Genomic DNA, 18,765 nt, shown 5'->3' on the forward strand with positions numbered 1-18,765 from the left:
AATAACACAGTAAATAGACCAAGTAGCAAAACGACCAAAGATGAGGAGAAAACTCATGAGATGAAGACCGATTCCTCCAGACTGTGGAACAACAGCAATGGGGAGACCTCCCTGGCAGGAGCCCACCCTTCCAGACGCCTATGGGGTGAGTGGGAGTGGGCCAGATGCATGGGGGGGTCCCCCTGCCTGCTGCACTGCCCTCTGGGTCTGTGGGCTCCCAGCTTGCCAAGGACTCAACCAAGATTATACAAAATCCTTCTGGTCTGAGCTCGGATCCGTCCTGAGGAAGAATGAGCTTCTGGCAAAAAATACACGGGAGGGGCTGGCCCAGGGCGCGGTCTGGGCAAATGGGGTTGACAGTCCCCCAGGCCTCAGCCCCAGAAAGCTTCCAGGTGCTGCCATGTCACCCAACCCCACCTGATCATGTCCTGTTACTGCAGGAAGAGCTGGGAGGGGACACCCACCTTCAAGAGCAGAGCCACCACTCCAGGGGCCCCTGTCCCTCAGCCTCTGCCCCACACAGCTCTCATGAGGGAGCAGTGAGGGTTCCCTGTCCCTGCGGTAGCCCCTGTGGGAAATTGGGGTGAAGCTCTGACCTGTGTGGGCTATGCATAGTTCTGCCCTTTGTCCCCAGGGTGGGTGGGGGTTACCCAAGGGGCAACACCCGGGAGCCAGCTCCCCCGCAGCCTCTGAGGTTCCCTCCTGGGGCAGTCTGCCCAGGTAGCGCAATGACCTTATCTGAGGTCAGTGAGCCACAGGGATGCAGATCAATGTCCGCTTGAGCACTTGATTAGCTTCGTTTCTGGGACTCTAATGGTCTCCAGAGAGCAAGGACACCATAAATTTTAGGTCAGAATCCCCATCTCCCTCGCTGTGGAGAGGCTGGTGCTGTGAGGCCACCCTCCCTGGGTTCTCTGCCGGGAAGGCCCTCTGGTAGGGGAGAGGATGTGGGAGCTGGTTTTCTGTCACTTCTGGCCAAGCACCCCATTGCTGCTGTGATCGGTACTGGTGGACGACCAGGACCTCAAGAGAAAAGGGGCAAGAAGGACGTGGGTTTAGAATAAAGTAGATACCTTGGGGGGGGGGGCCACTGAAAGGGGTGGGGGCCACAGTCACAACAGCCCCCACTCTGGGCTCAGCCCACAGGGGTGCTCAGCACAGGCTCTGCTCTGGGGTTCAGGGGACACACCGAGGAAAAGAGAGGAGACCCGAGGTGGACATCTGCCCAGAGGAAAGGGAAAACCGATGTGAACTAAGAATGTCCAGCAGCAGTGAGGTCTGAACTCCCGAGGGCAGACCTGGGGGCTCCAACTCCTGTCTCTTAGCCCATCTAGTCCTGTGCTCCCCCTGTAGGTACCTGCTTTACCTGGAGATGATGTGTGGGTGGGACACTTTAGCAGGTGGGGGCCGCAGTGGGCAGGAGGGGCCTCTCTGAGCAAAGGGAGGGAAGAAGGAACAGCAAGTTCGAAGGCCCTGAGGCACCTCTGAGGTACTTGGCTAGAGCCCTGAGAGCAAGGGGTCGGGAGGGGAGAGGAGGCTCCCAAGGTGGGGTGGCTCCAGTTTCCCTTGGAAGGTGAAACCAGGTGCAGGGGGGCGGGGCACTGAGGTATCTGGTTGGTTTTGAAAGAACACAGGGTGAACTGGAGGGGTGGGGGCAGAGGGAGGCCATCCAGAGTAGAGGGGTGGTGGCCTGCACCGGGTGCTAGCAGCTCTCGGAATAGATTTTGAAGGAGAGTGAAGATGCTATGGTAAAGGCTCACCCAGCTATGGGTCCTCGGAGACCCATAAGTGCTCCATGAAGCATGTGGACTTGCCCTACACAAGCAGGCTGCATAACAGCCTGAAAGGCTGGGACCTGATCCAGAGACCCAGATACTCACCAAGAATATGGCCCAAACCTTCCCCTCCACCCACAGCAAGCCCTGCATTCAGCTTTCTCACGTGAACCCCACATGTCCACACCTATCCGCACCCCTTCACTCTCGTCCACACCTCTACAAACTCTGGCCACTCATTTCCCTCTAGGGCCAGGCCAGGAAGAGGCAGCAGTGGTGTAGACAGGGTGTCCTGGGGGCCCGAGCGTTTGCTCTGGGGCAGGGGACACCATCCTGCGTGTGTCCGTCCTCTTGAATGGCCGTAGGGGGACCAGGCAGGGATCCCGACTACATCTGAGGTAGGTATTGCCACTCACTTTACAAATCTGGCATCAGTGAGTTATAGACCTGCTTCCCAAATTGGGAGCCATACAATAGCCTTGAGCAGGTCTCTACAGAAAGCCAGGATCCTTCTCCTGTCACCTCCCACGGTAGCCCCACCCTCATCCGTGCTGATGGGGGCACTGAAGGGCCCCTGTCCCTGTTCCAGGTCCAGGTTTGTGACCAGGCCTGACAATGGGGCACCTATCCTGCTTCCAGTTACAGCTGATTCAGTGATAGGTAAAGGACAAAGCTCCGGTCGGTTGCAGGGCACCCTCAGGAGCTACCTAGAAAGAGTGGCTTTTTTTTCCACTGGGAAAGGCTGAAAGCTGTGGTGGTGGTGTGTGTGTGTGGGGGGGGGGGGCGGGGCGGGGCGTGAAGACAGGGAGCCAGAGGCATTAGTCTGCAATCACTTGGGGACAAGTTGCCTGAGAGCAAAGCCATCAGGAAGGAGCACAGACAGACCCCCAGATGGAAAGAGAGACTCCTGGATCCAGCCATGCCTGAAACCAGGGCACTTCTCCCTGGACATTTCTTTTTTTTTTTAAATATATTTTATTGATTTTTTACAGAGAGGAAGAGAGGAAGGGAGAGGGATAGAGAGTTAGAAACATCGATGAGAGAGAAACATCGATCAGCTGCCTCTTGCACGCCCCCTACTGGGGATGTGCCCGCAACCAAGGTACATGCCCTTGACCGGAATCGAACCTGGGACCCTTGAGTCCGCAGGCCGACGCTCTATCCACTGAGCCAAACCGGTTTTGGCTCCCTGGACATTTCAGTCACACAATTCCACAAACCTCCTTATGCATAAGTCAATTTGGGCTGCGAGCACTTAAAAGGCTCCTCACCAACCAGGGACCAAGATCTACACTGAGTCAACCCCAGAGCAGACAGAAGGGTCAGATGCAAGATAAGAGTGGAGAGCAAGAATTCTAAGAGGCAGAAAATCAGGGCCAAGGTAATTGGAAGAATGTCCAAGTACCCTAGGGGGACTTGGGGGCTGGGATTGGGCTGGGTGGGTCAGGCCAGCCTCCTCCAGCCTCAAGGGACAGTTAGACCTCAACTGATTCTATCAGGGCCTGAGCTTTTAAAGGTCTGTATAAGGCTGTGGTCCTGGTACTACAGATGGGTTTAACTGCCTGCCTCTTGATAAATACTTGAGCCCTGTTCAGTTCCTTACTGCTGTCAATATTCAGTATTGAATATACTGGGACGCGGCTTTATCTGATCTGGAATGTCCAGGAAGACATCCACTGGTTTCAGGCATGGCTGGTCTCAAGCCCACAGTTCCTGGACTGAAGGGGCCCTGTCACTATGGGTTACTCCCAGTGATTTGTCACTTGCAGGTCAGAGCCCAAGAAGTCTTTGTACACCCATCCACACCCTGGGACAAAGGAAACAGAGAGCCAGATCTCATTTTGTCTGGGAGGAAACTGAGGCTGTGAATGGGACCGGAAGTTCCCTGAGGCCTCACTTCCCACGTATGAGGTGGGGTGGTGGGCGGGGAGGGGGGTGTTATCAGGGATCCATCCACAGGCATATTCTTCTCCTGCCAGAGGTGCCTTCCAGGGGCCCTGACCTCAGACTCAAGTTCACAATCTGGCTATGCCCCGTCCTGCAGCCATTCTTTGGGCAAGTCCCATATTTCCATCTATAAAACACAAGGACCCCCAAGCCTGAGTGCTCTTCAGAAACACCAGAGGGAGACTCTGTCCTGGTGCTCTACGCATTAAGGAGAACAGGAGAGTGCACGCTCGTATTTTAGAGTTCTGTGGCTGTTCTGCAAAAACAGCTGAAAATTACTGAGCACTTAACTATATGACAATTTTTTTATACATGTTAACTGATTCAGACTTCTCAATAACCATAGGAGATAGATGTTGTTATTTTCTGTTCTATGGGTGGGGGATACCAAGGCAGATAGAGGTTTGGTAGCTTTCCTAATATCTTCTTTTTTAAAAAAAAAATATATTTTATTGATTTTTTACAGAGAGGAAGGGAGAGGGACAGAGAATTAGAAACATCGATGAGAGAGAAACATCGATCAGCTGCCTCCTGCACACCCCCTACTGGGGATGTGCCCGCAACCAAGGTACATGCCCTTGACCGGAATCGAACCCGGGACCCCTCAGTCCACAGGCCGACGCTCTATCCACTGAGCCAAACCGGTTTCGGCCTGATATCTTCTAATGTTCGTGACAGGTTTGGGGATCAATGTTAGGTTGGCCTTACAAAACAAGCTGGGAAAGGCTCATCGTTTCCGATTCTTCGGACAGATTGTATACAGTTGGTGATATTTCTTCAACTGTTTAGAAGAATTTGTCAATGAAACCATCTGAACCTAGATAGAATTTTCTTTGTAAGAAAATTTTAAATTATGGATTAAATTTGTTTAATTAGTAGGGGACTATCCAGACTTTCTGCTTCTTCTAATATCAGTTTGATAAATTGCATTTCATTTAAATTTCAAATTTACTGTCCAAGTTGCTCATACTATCCTTTTGCTATGTTTATAATGTTTGTAATACCTGTGGTGATGTCCTCTTTTTCATTCTTGATATTAGAATTTGTGTGTGTGTGTGTTGGGGAGGGGGAGTTCTTATCCAACATTTCCAGGGGTTTATCATTTCTATTGATCTCTTCAAATAACAATTTTTAGCTTTGTTATATTTTCTCTAATTTTTGCTTTTCTTAATTTCTGATCTTATTTTTTTCACCTTTGGGTTGAATTTGTTATTTTTTTTTCTAGCTTCTTGAGTTGGAACTTAGAGCATTAATTTTTAGTCTTTCTTCTAAAGCTATAAATTTTCCTTTAAGCATTACTTTACCTGCATCCCACATTTTCACTATCGTTCACTTCAAAATATTTTGCAACTTCCCTTGTGATTTACTATTTGACCCATTGATTATTTACAAGTATAATGTTTAATTTCCAAGCACTTGGAGGCTTTCTAGTAGTTTTACTATTATTGAGTTTTAAATTAATGCCGAGAGAACACAATTGTATGATTTCAATCCTTTGAAATTTGTTGCAACTTTATAGCCTAGGATTTGGTTTATTTTGGTTAATATCCTATATGCACAGGGAAAGAACATGTATTCTATTGGCTGTATAGGTGTGAATTGGGGCAAGTTGGTCAATCCTGTTCTTTGAACTGGGCTGTGTTGGTTCAAGGATAGAGAAACAAATAGTGGGATAGAAGAGTCCAAAACAGATCTTTACATATATATCACTTGTTTATTATGGGGACTCTTTCCCAATTCAGTGGGGAAAATGGTCTTCTCAATAAATGATGCTGGGTTAACTGGATACACACATGGAAAATACATGAGCTCTAACCCCTTTCCACACCATTCACAAGAATTAATGTGGCCCATCACTATGTGAACGTTAAAACAATTACACTTCAAAAAGAAAACATACAATATCATTATGAAAAGGCATTAACCATAAGAGAAAAGACTGATAAATTGGACTTCATTGAGAATAACTCCTGTTCGTTATAATCAATAGCAACCACAGAATAGTACAAAGTATTTGCAGTCTCTTCAATACAATGAAAATCCCCGGGCCCATCTCTAACACAAGCCCATGTGTCGGACCAGGGACGCGTATCCAGAATATATAAAGAACTCTAGGAATCAATAAGAAAACGGAGCCGGGTGTGAACGCAGATGGCTGAGGCCCCAGCTAGGTCCTAATCACGGGACATACGGGGGCAGCTCCTGCCCTCCGTGAGCGCGTACCGGGAACTCACTCAGGCCTCCTTAAGCGGGGAAGCTCCCGCGCGGCTCCGCCCCGGGGGTTGCCTTTTCCTTAGAAGGCGAAGCCCCAAGCCTCGCCTTGCGCTGGCGGAGAGTCGCGTGTTGCACCCCGCGCTCCCCTAGCCCCCGCCGCCGCCGCCGCCGCCGGAGCCCTAGGAGCGCGCGAGGCCCCGCGCACTCCGCACTCCAGCCGGGCTCAGGGGCGGGCGCCGGGGCGGGCGCCGGGGCGGGCCCGCGTCCTCGAAGGTTTGAATGTTAGGATCAAGATCGCCGGCGACGGCGGCGAGCAGATCCTGAAGCCAGAACTCCTCCTGGGCCCCCGCGCCCGCGACATGAGGCGGGAGAGGTGAGCAGGGCGCGCGCGGCGTCCCTCCCCTGGCAGACGCGCCATGGGAACGGCCAGGCCAGGGACAAACACCGAGGACGGCGCGGCGGGGCGCGGAGGTTGTGGCAGGGCCGGGCTGGGTTCCTGGCTAGCTCGGAGCAGGTTGGGCTGTGCCTCCCGTCCGCGCCTCCGCCGACCGTGCACTCATCTTTGAGCGCGAGCACGGCGACCCCAGAGCAAATCGCCATTTCCCCTCGGCCCTTTTTTTTTTTTTTTTTATCCCCGGCAGCCGCGGGGGGTCTTTGTTATTTAATCCGGAATCTAAAAGAATGTGACTCCGTGTTTTTAAGGACTTGGGGCAGAGAAACGCACGGTTACACCCTGCTGGCCGCAGCCCTTCCCTGGAGCTGTACCCGGCCGGTCTTTCCGTGCGCCCCGGCCTGGTGCGCGGACTCGATCGAGGTGCACACCGCGCCCCTTCCCGCCCTCCTTGCGCGGCCGGCCTTCCCCTCTGCCTGCCAGGCCGGGCGGGCCGGGCTGAGCGCTGTCTGCCCGCAGGTGCGGCGCCCCCCTCCCGCATCCCCGCCATGGAGGTGCTGCGGCGCTCTTCGGTTTTTGCCGCCGAGATCATGGACGCCTTTGACCGCTCGCCCACCGACAAGGAGCTGGTGGCCCAAGCTAAGGCGCTCGGCCGGGAGTTCGTGCACGCTCGGCTCCTGCGCGCCGGCCTCTCCTGGAGCGCTCCCGAGCGCGCCGCGCTCGCCCCGGGCGGCCGCCTAGCAGAGGTGTGCACGGTGCTGCTGCGCCTAGGTGAGTGTGGGCCCAGGCGGGATGAGTCCCCAGCCTGCCCCTTCTGAGCTGATCCGCCGGGTTGGGCCCAGTGCGCCTTAGGGTACAGCTGTCTCCACAGTGACCCGCCCACGGGGTGACCTGGCCGAACCCTCCACTTCTGGCCTCAATCTCCCTTTGGGGCAGAGAGGGGGCTGGTCTGGGCGGGCGGGCGGGGGAGGCCCGGAATAGCCATGCATAGAGGCAGGCTACCCAGGCCATGCTCCCCATCTCTCGCACAGTCCTGTATTTACCCCTCTCAGGGGCTCCCTGCACACTACAGACCTCCCCCAACTTGTCTACTCAGCCCAGATTTCAGACAGTCTGGCCATAAAGGATAGAAAGCTGTAGGAAGAATAACGTTTTGATGGCTACATTTCCAGTGACCCTTGTACTCAGCTGGGCACAAATATCCTTGGTCGGACCACATGCCAGTGTTTATTTTGGAAAATAGGTCCTTTTAGTTACTGGCTGAAATCCTGCCATCTGCTGCTTGTTCTTTTTGGAGGCCACCAAGTCCCCCCTTCCCCCCCAAACTGGGTGCCCAGGACAGCTGACACCACTGTAGGGCTGGCCCATATTTGTTTCTGGGATCACACCCAACCCAGTAACTGTCTCCACCTTCTGCAGGGTCTGGACCCCTCACCATTGGCACTGAGGTCCTGACCTCCAGCCATTCTCAGTTCTGGGAGTGGGCACTTGGAGAGCAGGAGGCAGCAAAGATGGACCCTCACCAGTCCTCTCCAAGCCAAGGGTGGGGAGATGCTGACACTCGTGGGGAGATGCTTGTCCCTGTTTTGTGTGGCCCCTGGCCTCCCAGGAGTGTGTGTGAGAGACACAGATTCAATGGGGGCATGTGCAGAGCTCCAGAAGGGTGGTGGCCGTGGGTGTCGAGAGCAAGTGGGTTTGGAGATCAGTCAGGGGTCTGGAGAGCCTGGACTCCCATGAGGTCAGCTGCCCACTGCTGTTTCTTCTAGCTGGGCTGTGGGGATGACACTGGGGGGCACCTTAGACTCTAGAGGACCCCTGGCATGGCTTGGAGAAGTTCTGTCTGTCCTGGTTTGCCCTGCAACCCTACCCTAGGCCTGGTGTCCCTGTTGTTTAAGCTCTTCTGAAAGGCCCTGCTTTGCACAATGCAGATCTGATGGGCTCATTTTTGTCCCTTCAGTTCTCTGTTCCACTCTGAGAGCCCCATCCTTTGGGCCTGGCCTGGGCAGTTGCACTGGCCCTCTCAGAAACTCAGCCTTCAAGGCCCTTTTCCAGTGTGCAGCCCGGCCTCGTCCAGTCCCTGGGGCACAGCCCCTGCCAGATGGCTGAGGGATGTGACTTGGGTCCCCAGAGCGAGCGTGTATGTCTCATTCCCTGCATCCTGCCGTGGGCCTGATGCTGCCTCCCTGCCCCCAGCCCCTCCTCAGCAAACGCCCAGCTCCGGGGACAGCACACACAGGAAGAAGCTGGGTCACTTCCCATGGTCAGTCTCTTGGGATAATTCTCCAGCAGCCCCCAAGGTCTCTGTGGGAACAGCCAGGCCAGCCCTGGGAATTTCCATGCCCCCTCTTCACCCCGCCTCAGTTCTGCTTGGTTCCAGATCTTAATTAATTAGATAGTGTGCAGCTGGCTCCAGGGATGACTCTGGCGTTCTTATCGGCCAGGACTGTCCAGTCGGCGTTTCCCTGTTTGCTTTGGCTGGAGAGGTGGGCTGAGAGACACCCTGTGGAATTCCCGGCACGTCACTGCCAGGGGCGCCGCAGGGAGCGCAGGCAGCAGGCAGGGCTGGTGACAGGGCCTGTCCTCCGCAGTGTGGCCGCCCATGCACACACCCGCTTGGCACAAGCACAGTTGGAGCTCGGGCAGTGCTGGAGGCCCCAGATGATGGCTCAGTTTCTTGGTGCTGGGGCCTGAGTGAGAGTGGCCTCTGAGGCAGTGGCCAGGGCTGCCCACCTGTGTGGGTCGAAGTCCCTGCCCTTGTTGGGTCTGGCTGCTTGCCCTGTCTGCCTGCTGCCCGGGCAGCTCGCTGTGGGCCATGAGTCACCCATCAGGCACGGCCCATGCTCCTCCCGGGATTCCCACCTTACCAGCCCAGCCGGATTGGTCTTAGGTTGGGGGTAGCGGGGTGGGGGGGGGGGCGGGGAGGGAGAGGGGGCGGTAGGGGGAGCTGGCTCATCAGAAGGGGTGGGCCACAGAGGCAGGTTCTGAGAGTGCCCACCCCACCTCTCTGGTCTTCCTCTCCCCAGGGGCTGAGTGGGGTGTCAGATATAGGCCAGTCAGTGCAGGAAGGGTTTCCAAGCCAGCTGTGGCTATGGGGCTGAGGAGTGGGCTGGTCCCAGACCCATGTGACACGGGGCTGGGATCAGGCAGGTATGGAGCCCTCTGACCCACTTGTGTGACTGCAGGGGACGAGCTGGAGCTGATTCGGCCCAGCATCTACCGCAATGTGGCGCGCCAGCTGAACATCTCCCTGCACTCCGAGAGCGTGGTGACTGACGCCTTCCTGGCTGTGGCGGCCCAGATCTTTGCTGCAGGTAAGTCTGTGCATCCAGCCCAGGAAGCCAACAATGCCAGTGTGGCCCTGGGGTCAGGGCTGGGGCCGGGGCTGGGGCTGGGGCTGTGCTGCTCTCTTGGTGAAGATGGGGGGTGGGGCCCGCCAGCAGCTGGCACAGAACCTCACATGGTTCTTGTTAGACATTAGCTGGGGCTGCAGTGACCTGAAGTCCTGACCAGGCTGGATGGGGCCAGGGAGTCCTGCACATGTCCTGTGGGGCTTGGGTTTCATTCAGCCAGGTGACCAGGGACAGAGCAGGGCCTGAGTCGTAGGCCTCTCTCAGTTGTGGTAAGTGCGGCAGCGAGACACGATGGGACACAGGACTTGCCTGGACTGGGGGCTGCCAGCTGCAGAATCCAGCCTCCAGGGCCACCAGTGGGTGGGTCAGTGCTGACCTCCCTGGGCAGAAGTTACCATGGTGAAGACGGCATGAGGGGGTGTCTGCGTGGGCTGGGGATGCATTCCTCCAGAATGTTCTCCCAGTGCTGACCTGGATCCTGGGAAGCCCTGGGGGGTGGAGGGACTGTGACCTGTCAGGCACCTTGTGGAGGGTGAGGTGGGTGGGGCCATGGAGAAAGCAGGAGGGCGAGGTGGGTGTCCTGGGCTGATGCCTGCCCTTGGCCCTTCCTGGACTCCCACGTCCCTGGCCTGATGCCGGCGCGTGGGTGGCCGCCTGTGTCTGTCTCCAGGCTGTCAGGCAGCTGCTTTACGAGCCCAAGGCTGGCTTTAAAAGGAAGGTTCATCTGTGAGAAGGCAGCTCTGGCCTGCTAGTGGTTGGGACTGAGCAGGGAGGTGGGGGCCTGGTCCCTGTTGGTTGTGTGTGTGTGAGGGTCCAGGGCATCATACCCTAGCCTGCCCAGCCTTGCCCATTGCAGGGACAGGCCTGAGCAGTACCCTCCTGCTTGTTGCTTGTGGGCTCCTTGTCACCCCTTGTCCATCCCAGCCCTCGGGGTCCTTGGACCCTTTCACCGCAGGGTGAGCCCAGCCATCAGGCAGTTGCTGGCCCTTGTCCCTTTCTGCCCTTGGCTCTGACCGTGCTGCTGCCAGGCCATGCACAGGTTGACCCTCAGGCTGGGCTCCCCTTCTTTCTCCACTAGGCCTGGCTTCCTCTGGTTGGGGCTGGGGCAGGGGCTGTGCTGGTGCTGTGGGCAGCTCCAGGACTGTAGGGCAGATTTCCATGGTGGCCTCAGCAGTGGTCGAGCCCCCTCCTAGGGAGAGGCAACTTTGGGCTTCTCAATTCACTTCAGTGGAAAAACTAATTTTTCCCTTCCAGATTAAAAGTTGGCAAGAGTTTGCATTTTTTCCCTTATCACAAGAGCAAATTATTTTACCACAGAAGAATCAGAAAATAAAAACTCATAGAAATAATACTAAAAAGACAACCCAGTTTAAAAATGAACAAAGAATCTGAACAGACATTTTTCCAGGGAAGTTGTACAAATGGCCAGTAAGCCCACGAAAAGATCAGTTGTCGTCAGTCATTAGGGAGATGCACACCAAAACCACCAGAGACACCCTTTGGCATGTGGGAGGGCTCAGGCAAGAGCATCAGGTAGCACAGGTATTGGTGAGTATTGGAAGAGTTGGAAGCCCCATAAGCTGCTGACAGGATTGGGAAGAGGGCCGGTGCTTGGACGAGTGCCAGAGTCTGTAAGGTAGTTACCATGAGAGCCAGAGAAATGAGAACACGTCCACACAGAAACTGGCGCACACATGTTCAGAGCAGCAAGATTCCTAGGAGCCAGGAAGGTGCAATGACCCGAGTGTTCATCACCTGAGTGGTAGACAGGGATTGTGGTCCATCCACGGGATGGGATGGATTTGGCCACGAAACGATGCACCTCAACCTGGATGAGCCTAGACGGCATGGTGAGTGAAAGGAGGCAGACACGCTGGAACACAGTGATTCCATATGTGATGTGTCCACCACAGGCGAGTCCACAGGACAGGTGCCTGTGCCAGCGGATGGGCGTGACTGCTCATGGGGGCAGGTTGCTTTTTGGGGTGATGAGAATGTTCTGGAATGGTTGCACAACTTTGTGTATGTACTAAAACATGATATCTCACTTTATAGGGATGAGTTTATGGTGGCGATATTATATCTCCATAAATGGTAAAACACAAAGGAAACAGAATGTCCCTGGAACTCACTGTCCTCTCACGGGGCACCTAGCACCTCTCTGCAGACCGCACCACAGAAGCTGCTGTCACGTTCTCAGATTGCAGGCTGTAGTCCAGGGCTCCGTCCCCACTGCCCACATTAAGCCTTCACCTGCCCTCTCTATGTTGAGCACCTGTGAGTGCTAAGCCTAGGGGTGCCTAAAGCACAGCTGTGAGCAGAACAGGACCAAGCTCGGTGCCCAGTGGCATCTGGTAAATGGGGAGCATAGTGTGAGGGCCTGAGTGGCGCTAGGAGGGGGACCTGATTAGAGCCCTGGTGGTGGGGGAACCATGGCCTGAGAGGGACGAGCCAGCTCTGGCATTTCAGACTTGGGCCTATTTTGACAGAGGGAAGTAACAGTGACAGGAGGTTTTTAAGCAGGGGAGTGACATGATTTGATTCATGACGTTTTTTTGTTTTTTGTTTTTTAAGTTTTGATTGGGCATGGATGACTACTCCTTTTGGGGGAGGAGGAGAATGGGTAGAGTCACTGCTCAAGGGAAGCAAACTAGACTGGATGAGTTTGTTTTTTTTTAAAAATATATTTTATTGATTTTTTACAGAGAGGAAGGGAGAAGGATAGAGAGTTAGAAACATCGATAAAAGAGAAACATCAATGAGAGAGAAACATCGATCAGCTGCCTCCTGCACACCCCCTGCTGGGGATGTGCCCGTAACCAAGGTACATGCCCTTGACTGGAATCGAACCTGGGACCCTTCAGTCTGCAGGCCAACGCTCTATCCACTGAGCCAAACTGGTTAGGGCATAAAGTTTTTATTGAGGTGAAATTCATATACCACAACTAGCCATTTTAAAGGGTACAATTCCATGGCATGTAGTGGGTTCACACTGTGCACCACCACCCTGGAGTTTTTCACCATCAGGAGGAACACGCATGTTCATTAGCTGTCCCTCCCCCCACCCGTCCCAGTAACTGCGGACCTACTTCCTGGACATCGTGTAGATGGGCTCATACAGGTAGCCTTGGTGTCACTGCCCTTGCTGAGTGGACGTTGGAGGTGTGTCCAGGCTGCAGTGAGTGTCCATGCCTCACTCCTTATGGCCGAGTCACACACCATTGTCTGGATGACCCTAGTGCAGTGGTCAGCAAACCGCAGCTTGCGAGCTGCATGTGGCTCATGAGCCGTGGTTTGCCGACCACTGCCGTAGTGCATTTGTCATTTCCAGCTTTTGGTGATTGGGAATAAGGCTGCTGTGAACTTCGTGAACAAGTATCGACTCAAGCTGATTTCTGATTCAATAGCTGTGCTGCTGTGGAGGTAGACGGAAGGGCTTCATCTCTGCCCACGTGTCCTATCTCAGCCTGCAGGTGGCTGTGCATCCATTGCAAGACTGCAGCTGCCTGGGGCTCACATTGCTATCTGAGTTCTGATCTCGTGGACTACGGTCTGCAGCCCATTGTAATGCACCTTCAGGTTATTAGTGAGCATTTTTCATGTCTAATGGATTGTTTCTGTTTTTCCTTTTGTGAATCAGCTGTTTATGTCCTGTGCTCATTTCTTTTGAAAGGTTTCACTTTTTTCTCATCCTAATATATAAAAAGCCAGGGGCCGTCATGACCTAAATGACTGTATGGATGACCGAGCAGCAGGCTGCGCACACAGCAGGCTCGGGTGGGCGGGGACTTGTGGCAGTGGGGATAGGGGGCGGGGGAGGCAGGCCCAGCGGAGGGTGGCTTATACTCCCCACATGGGGGTGGTGGCGGCTGTGAGCACTCCTGATGGCCCGCAGGCACTGCTTCAGCTCAGCCCGCAGGTTCCGCTTGGTGCCGCTCATAGCTGCCACCACATGCTGTGGTATAAAACACATTGTGTAAGTTAGCAGAAGCGCAGGTACCACCTCCATGCCACACCCCCACTTCCATCAGTCCCACTGGCCCCGAGGCGCCCTCCCTGAACTGTTTCCGGCGAGGCCTGTGGGAAGATCCTGCCCTCAGAGTGCACCTGGCTCCAGAGGAGGTGGGTGGCACCGCAGGCATTGCAGCGGGCAGCCCAGCTCCCTGTGCGTCGAGGGCCTGAGAGGAACCCAGCAACAGAGGTAGCATAGGACCAGCGAGGAGGCGGCTGCGATGGCGGCGGCCCCTGCGACTGACAGCATGCAGGTCTGTGGAGCCCTCTCAGCTGGCTGCCCTTGCTCTCGCCGTCGCCCTCGCTGCTGGCTGATCCCGGTGCAGCCTCCTGGCCCAGAAGGTGCACGATCACAGGGACAGCCACCGTGGCGAGCCAGGTTGACATCCTCCTAGCCGTGCCACACGGGTTTGCGGATCTGCGCAGGCGCAGGCCTCTGGTGTACGCATCCTCTCCTTCCCCCATGTGTGAACGTCCCCCAGAGCACTGTCACCCACACACGCCCACAACAGTCCTGGACCATGGTGTGCGCACGTTGCCCCTGGGCCTCTGCCGTACTTCCATCAACCCCAGCGTGCCTATGTCTCCCACGTGACATGCGCACATCCCCTCCTGCGTGCTCACGTCCTTTGGAGAGTGTCTGGGTGTTCTGGGTGCTCGGGGTGGGCGCCTGTGATATGATAGTGAGAGGGTGGAGTGATGACGCCCTGTTCCCGCAGAGGCCAGTGCGGCGACAAGATCGCCTCAGTGGGGCTAATGCAGGTGCTGAGGCGGGAGCAGGTGCGGACAACACACCTGATGGGCACGAGGCAGCCCTCGCTGAGGTGCCTTCAGTCAGTGTTCGAGATCAGAAACCCAGAGGAGACGAGGAGGTCCGTCCTCTCAGTGAAACGGCGGGAGAGTTGGGGCGACTGCAGAGGAGGAATGTGCACTCAGGGTGCCGGCGCCCACGAGTGAAGGCTGCCCTGACTGAGCCTTGCTCGCTCAGGGCCTAGCATGCTCCTGTCGGGCAGCAGGTGACAGGACGTGCTTTTCCCAGTTAATGAGAGAAAACATCGATTCTCCCGCTGCCTGCGAAGGTGGAAAGTGGAGTGGGGAGACATGCGGCGAGTGAGCGAGGTTCCCTGTCTGGGGGTTTCAAATTCACCGTTGGTTCCTTTCACCACTGACGAGAGATATACAGGGTGTCCCCCCAAAATGCATATACACTTTGAATACCTACTAATTCCCATGGGTTTAAGCATGAAAAGAAAGAAACAACAATGGAGCTGTCATCTATGAAAAGTGCGGGCATAAACCAGCAGTTGGACTTCCCCTGAGGGGTCCTGGATTGGAGAGGGTGCAGGCCGAACTGAGGGACACCCCAGCCCCGTGCATGAATTTTGTGCACCGGGCCTCTAGTTAATTTATAAAATATCTTTATATACCATATAATGCGCAAGCGTTCTTCTCTGGGTGGTTCTCAGCTCTGCCCCCGCCCCCCTACACACACAGCTTGGGGATCTGGGAAGGCCCTTCCTCCCATGGAATACCCTGCTGCCCCACAGAGGGGTGCTCAGGGGGACAGACAGGTGGCAGGTGTGGCTCAGAGCTTCTTACTGTCCTTTGTGTCCAGTGCAAGCCAGTTAGCACCCTCCACCCCCTCAGCTTCCTCCTCGCAGAGGACTTTGCTGTCCCATTGCCTCCTCCAGGAGATGGGGGCTGAGCAGGGTTGCCCAGGGCTCTGGCACAGGTGCACAGCTGTGCAGTGGAGTCCAAAGAAATCTCTGCCCTAAGAACTACCCAAAGGGTTGGCAGGACTGACCTGCAGCAGCTGATGGCCAGGCATCTGTTCAGGGGTGCTGTGGGTAGGGGCTGGCCCCCTGAGTTTCACCCCCAGCCATCACGTGACCCCACGGGCTGGACTGGAGCAGGGTTTTGGCGGCCTTCTGCTGACCAGCATCTTCTCTCTGCAGGCATCACGTGGGGCAAGGTGGTGTCCCTGTACTTGGTGGCTGCGGGGCTGTCTGTGGACTGTGTGCGGCAGGCCCAGCCCGCCATGGTTCATGCTCTCGTTGATTGCCTCGGGGAATTTGTGCGCAAGACCCTGACAACCTGGCTGCGGAGGCGTGGTGGATGGGTGAGTGGGGTCTGGGGGTGCAGGGGTGCTAGGGAGGGGAGTGGTGATAAGGGTGGAAAGATGGGTGAGGGTTGGGCTGGGTCCAGGATTGGCCTGCTGCCCCACGTCAATGTTGACCTGTCCCTCCACCCCCAACTCCAGCACTAAAGACCCGCTACCCGGTCCCTGCACTGCAGAAGGCGGCCTGGGGAGGGAATTCAGGCCTGAGAGGGAAAGGCCCAGCACTGCCCTGCCCTCCCCACCGGGCTCCAGTGCCTAGTGAGCGATGGCGTTGGTCATCCCCAAAACTGTCTCCATGCCCCTAACTGCTCACCTGGCCCAGCCAGACCTTGGGGGCTGCTGGGCCCTGGGCATGGGGCGGGGCACCCTCATCCATATTTTCTCTGTAAAATAGGTGGGACACACTGGCAGGAGTGCCAAGCTCAGCCCTCCATTGAGGTTGCAGCCAAGGGCTGTGGTCTCATCTGAAGGGGGCATTGGGCGGGGAGTTATTGCCTCCAGGTGACACCCATGGCTGTGGCACCCCCAGCACAGGGACTCTGAGGCCTCTGTGCTCTCCTCCCCCCTCCCACTGGGGCTGGACATGGTGGCTTCCTGGCGTGGGACCCACCTGCCTCCTCTCCCACCTGAGCTCCCTTCCCTTCTCACCATCTGAATCCTCATGGGGAGGTTTGGTCCCTGCTGGAGCTTTCAGTCCCGACCAGACCACAGACCTTCCCTACATGGCTCAGTGCTCCCTGTCGACTCGGCTGACACGGGTGGAAGGCTCGGGGGCCTCCGCTCCCCACCTCTGTTCTCAACTGTCCCTTTCTCCCTGCAGACCGATGTCCTCAAGTGTGTGGTCAGCAGCAACCCTGGCTTCCACTCCCATTGGCTTGTGACTGCACTCTGCAGCTTCGGCCGCTTCCTGAAGGCCGCCTTCTTTGTGCTGTTGCCAGAAAGATGAACTTGGCCCTGGAACCAGGAGGCTCTGGGCCGAGGCATTGCCCTCCTCCCGCAGAGCCCCTCCTCCCGCAGAGCTCCTTCTCTGTACACCCGGACCCTGGGGAAGTGGGAACGCAGGCTCCCCTGGGCCTGGAGCTGGCCTTCAGTGCCCACCTGTGGCCCTGCTCCATTGTGCCTCTTCTGGAGCCAGAAGGTCAGGGTGACCTCCCGGACCCAAAAGGAAGGCAGCTGGGAACACCAAACTCCACGAAGGGTGACCATGTCAGGATGTTTGACCTGAAGGTGACTTGGGCCTGGCCAAGGCTAGAGGAGCCGTGGGATCTTACCGACCCCACAGAGCATAAGGCTCATGTGCTGTTGCTTAATCTATTCCTGGAGGGAGAGTGTTCCCACCTGTGGCAGGAACCAGGCTTGTACTCCAGGCTGACACACCTGACCTGTGAATGCACGAACTCCTGACCTATGAGGACGGGGTGTGTTCGATTCCAATAAAGTGTCACAGCAGGGGAAGGCGACCCGCCTGCGTCTGTGTGCCAATCCTCCTGCGGCTGCCCGGGACCCGACAGGAGGCAGGAGAATCCTGTGTGATAGGCCGTCTTCCCTAATTGGCTGCCTTCCGCTCCTGTGGCCCACAAGCAGGAGCTCACACACCAGCCCGCACACACATGTGAACAAGAGCAGGGTGCCCAGTCGCCCTACTCTGCACAAACCCTGTCCGTCCCTGCCGTTCCCATCCCTTTGCTTGGCTGACACAGCCCTTTCCTCACGGCAGCCTGCCCCATGGCCCTGAGCCTGGCTCCCGTCTGTCCCCAGCAGGGCCTGTCCCCTGCAGCCCATCTGACTCCTGCTCGAGCCACAGGTACACAGCACAGGAGGCCTGCGATGTGGCTTCTCAGCCTCAGTTTCCCTTTCTGTACAAGGCAGGTTGAGCCAGACAACTGCCAAGGTCTAGCCCTGCTTCCCGTGCAGCCTCAGGAAGAAGGGACCCGATGGTGCAGCTCTCCTCACTGCCCCCATTGCCCCTCCCAGCCCCCTAGCCCCCTGCACTGTCCCCTCAGCCTCTGCTCAGCACCCCTTCCCCAGTGGCCTTGCAGTGGCAGGTGGAGAGAAGGAAGGGAGCAGGCAGGAGAAAGGGATGGGGTGTGGAGAGGAAGAGGACAGCCTCAGACCAGTGCTGCACAAGGCCACCCTGCCTGCCCCACTTCCTGTCATTCACTTAGACCAAATGTGCTGGCATTTCCAGCATAAAAAGGTAACGCTTCAGCCGAAACCGGTTTGGCTCAGTGGATAGAGCGTCGGCCTGTGGACTGAAGGGTCCCGGGTTCGATTCCGGTCAAGGGCATGTACCTTGGTTGCGGGCACATCCCCAGTGGGAGGTGTGCAGGAGGCAGCTGATCGATGTTTCTCTCTCATCGATGTTTCTAGCTCTCTATCCCTCTCCCTTCCTCTCTGTAAAATATCAATAAAATATATTAAAAAAAAAAAAAAAAAAAGGTAACGCTTCAGACGCTGAGAGCACTCAGGAGCAGCAGGGGTGAAGTGACACATCAGTGGTCTATGCACATGCAGGCAGAAGGGACAATGGGAGAGGTGCCCCATTTCCAACAGCAGCAAAGGATCACATTCTAGGTGTGAGCCAGATGGGTGAGGACAATCAGGACCCTAAAGACACCCAAGTAGACGAGCAGACAGAAACACCAGCTCCCGGAGAGGAAACCCGCGCGAGGAGACAGTTCTCTACGTTTATAAAGTTAATGTAATCCTTACCAAAAAAATACCAGAATGTTTTTTTCCTAAATTTAAAAAGCTAGTTATAAAGTTCACATGAGAGAAACCAAAAAGCAAAACAGCCAGAAAAACCCTTAAAAAGAAGAGGAATGAGGAGGGACTGGGCCATCTCTACCAGGCACCAGACCAGATGCAGACGACATCCAGACTCAGGCCCAGCTCCAGGACAAGCCCAGGAGTGGTGGCAGCTCAGGCAGCGGGGAGGATGGGTTTGTCACTGATTGT

The 18,765-nt window shown here is 55.8% G+C and overlaps 1 protein-coding gene across 1 annotated transcript; it reads left to right on the forward strand.

Annotated features, from left to right (window-relative positions):
• The first annotated feature begins 6,039 nt into the window (after nucleotides 1–6,039).
• Nucleotides 6,040–18,226, forward strand: BOK (BCL2 family apoptosis regulator BOK). The gene is made up of 5 exons (XM_080670016.1): nucleotides 6,040–6,309; nucleotides 6,847–7,098; nucleotides 9,510–9,638; nucleotides 15,644–15,807; nucleotides 16,628–18,226. The coding sequence occupies exons 2-5, from the start codon at nucleotides 6,876–6,878 to the stop codon at nucleotides 16,751–16,753; spliced, it is 642 nt and encodes a 213-aa protein (XP_080526142.1). The 5' UTR covers nucleotides 6,040–6,309; nucleotides 6,847–6,875; the 3' UTR covers nucleotides 16,754–18,226.
• The last annotated feature ends 539 nt before the right edge of the window (nucleotides 18,227–18,765 follow it).

The sequence above is a fragment of the Plecotus auritus genome (genome assembly GCF_963455305.1).
Source record: "Plecotus auritus genome assembly, chromosome: 5".
Taxonomy (NCBI): Eukaryota; Metazoa; Chordata; class Mammalia; order Chiroptera; family Vespertilionidae; genus Plecotus; species Plecotus auritus.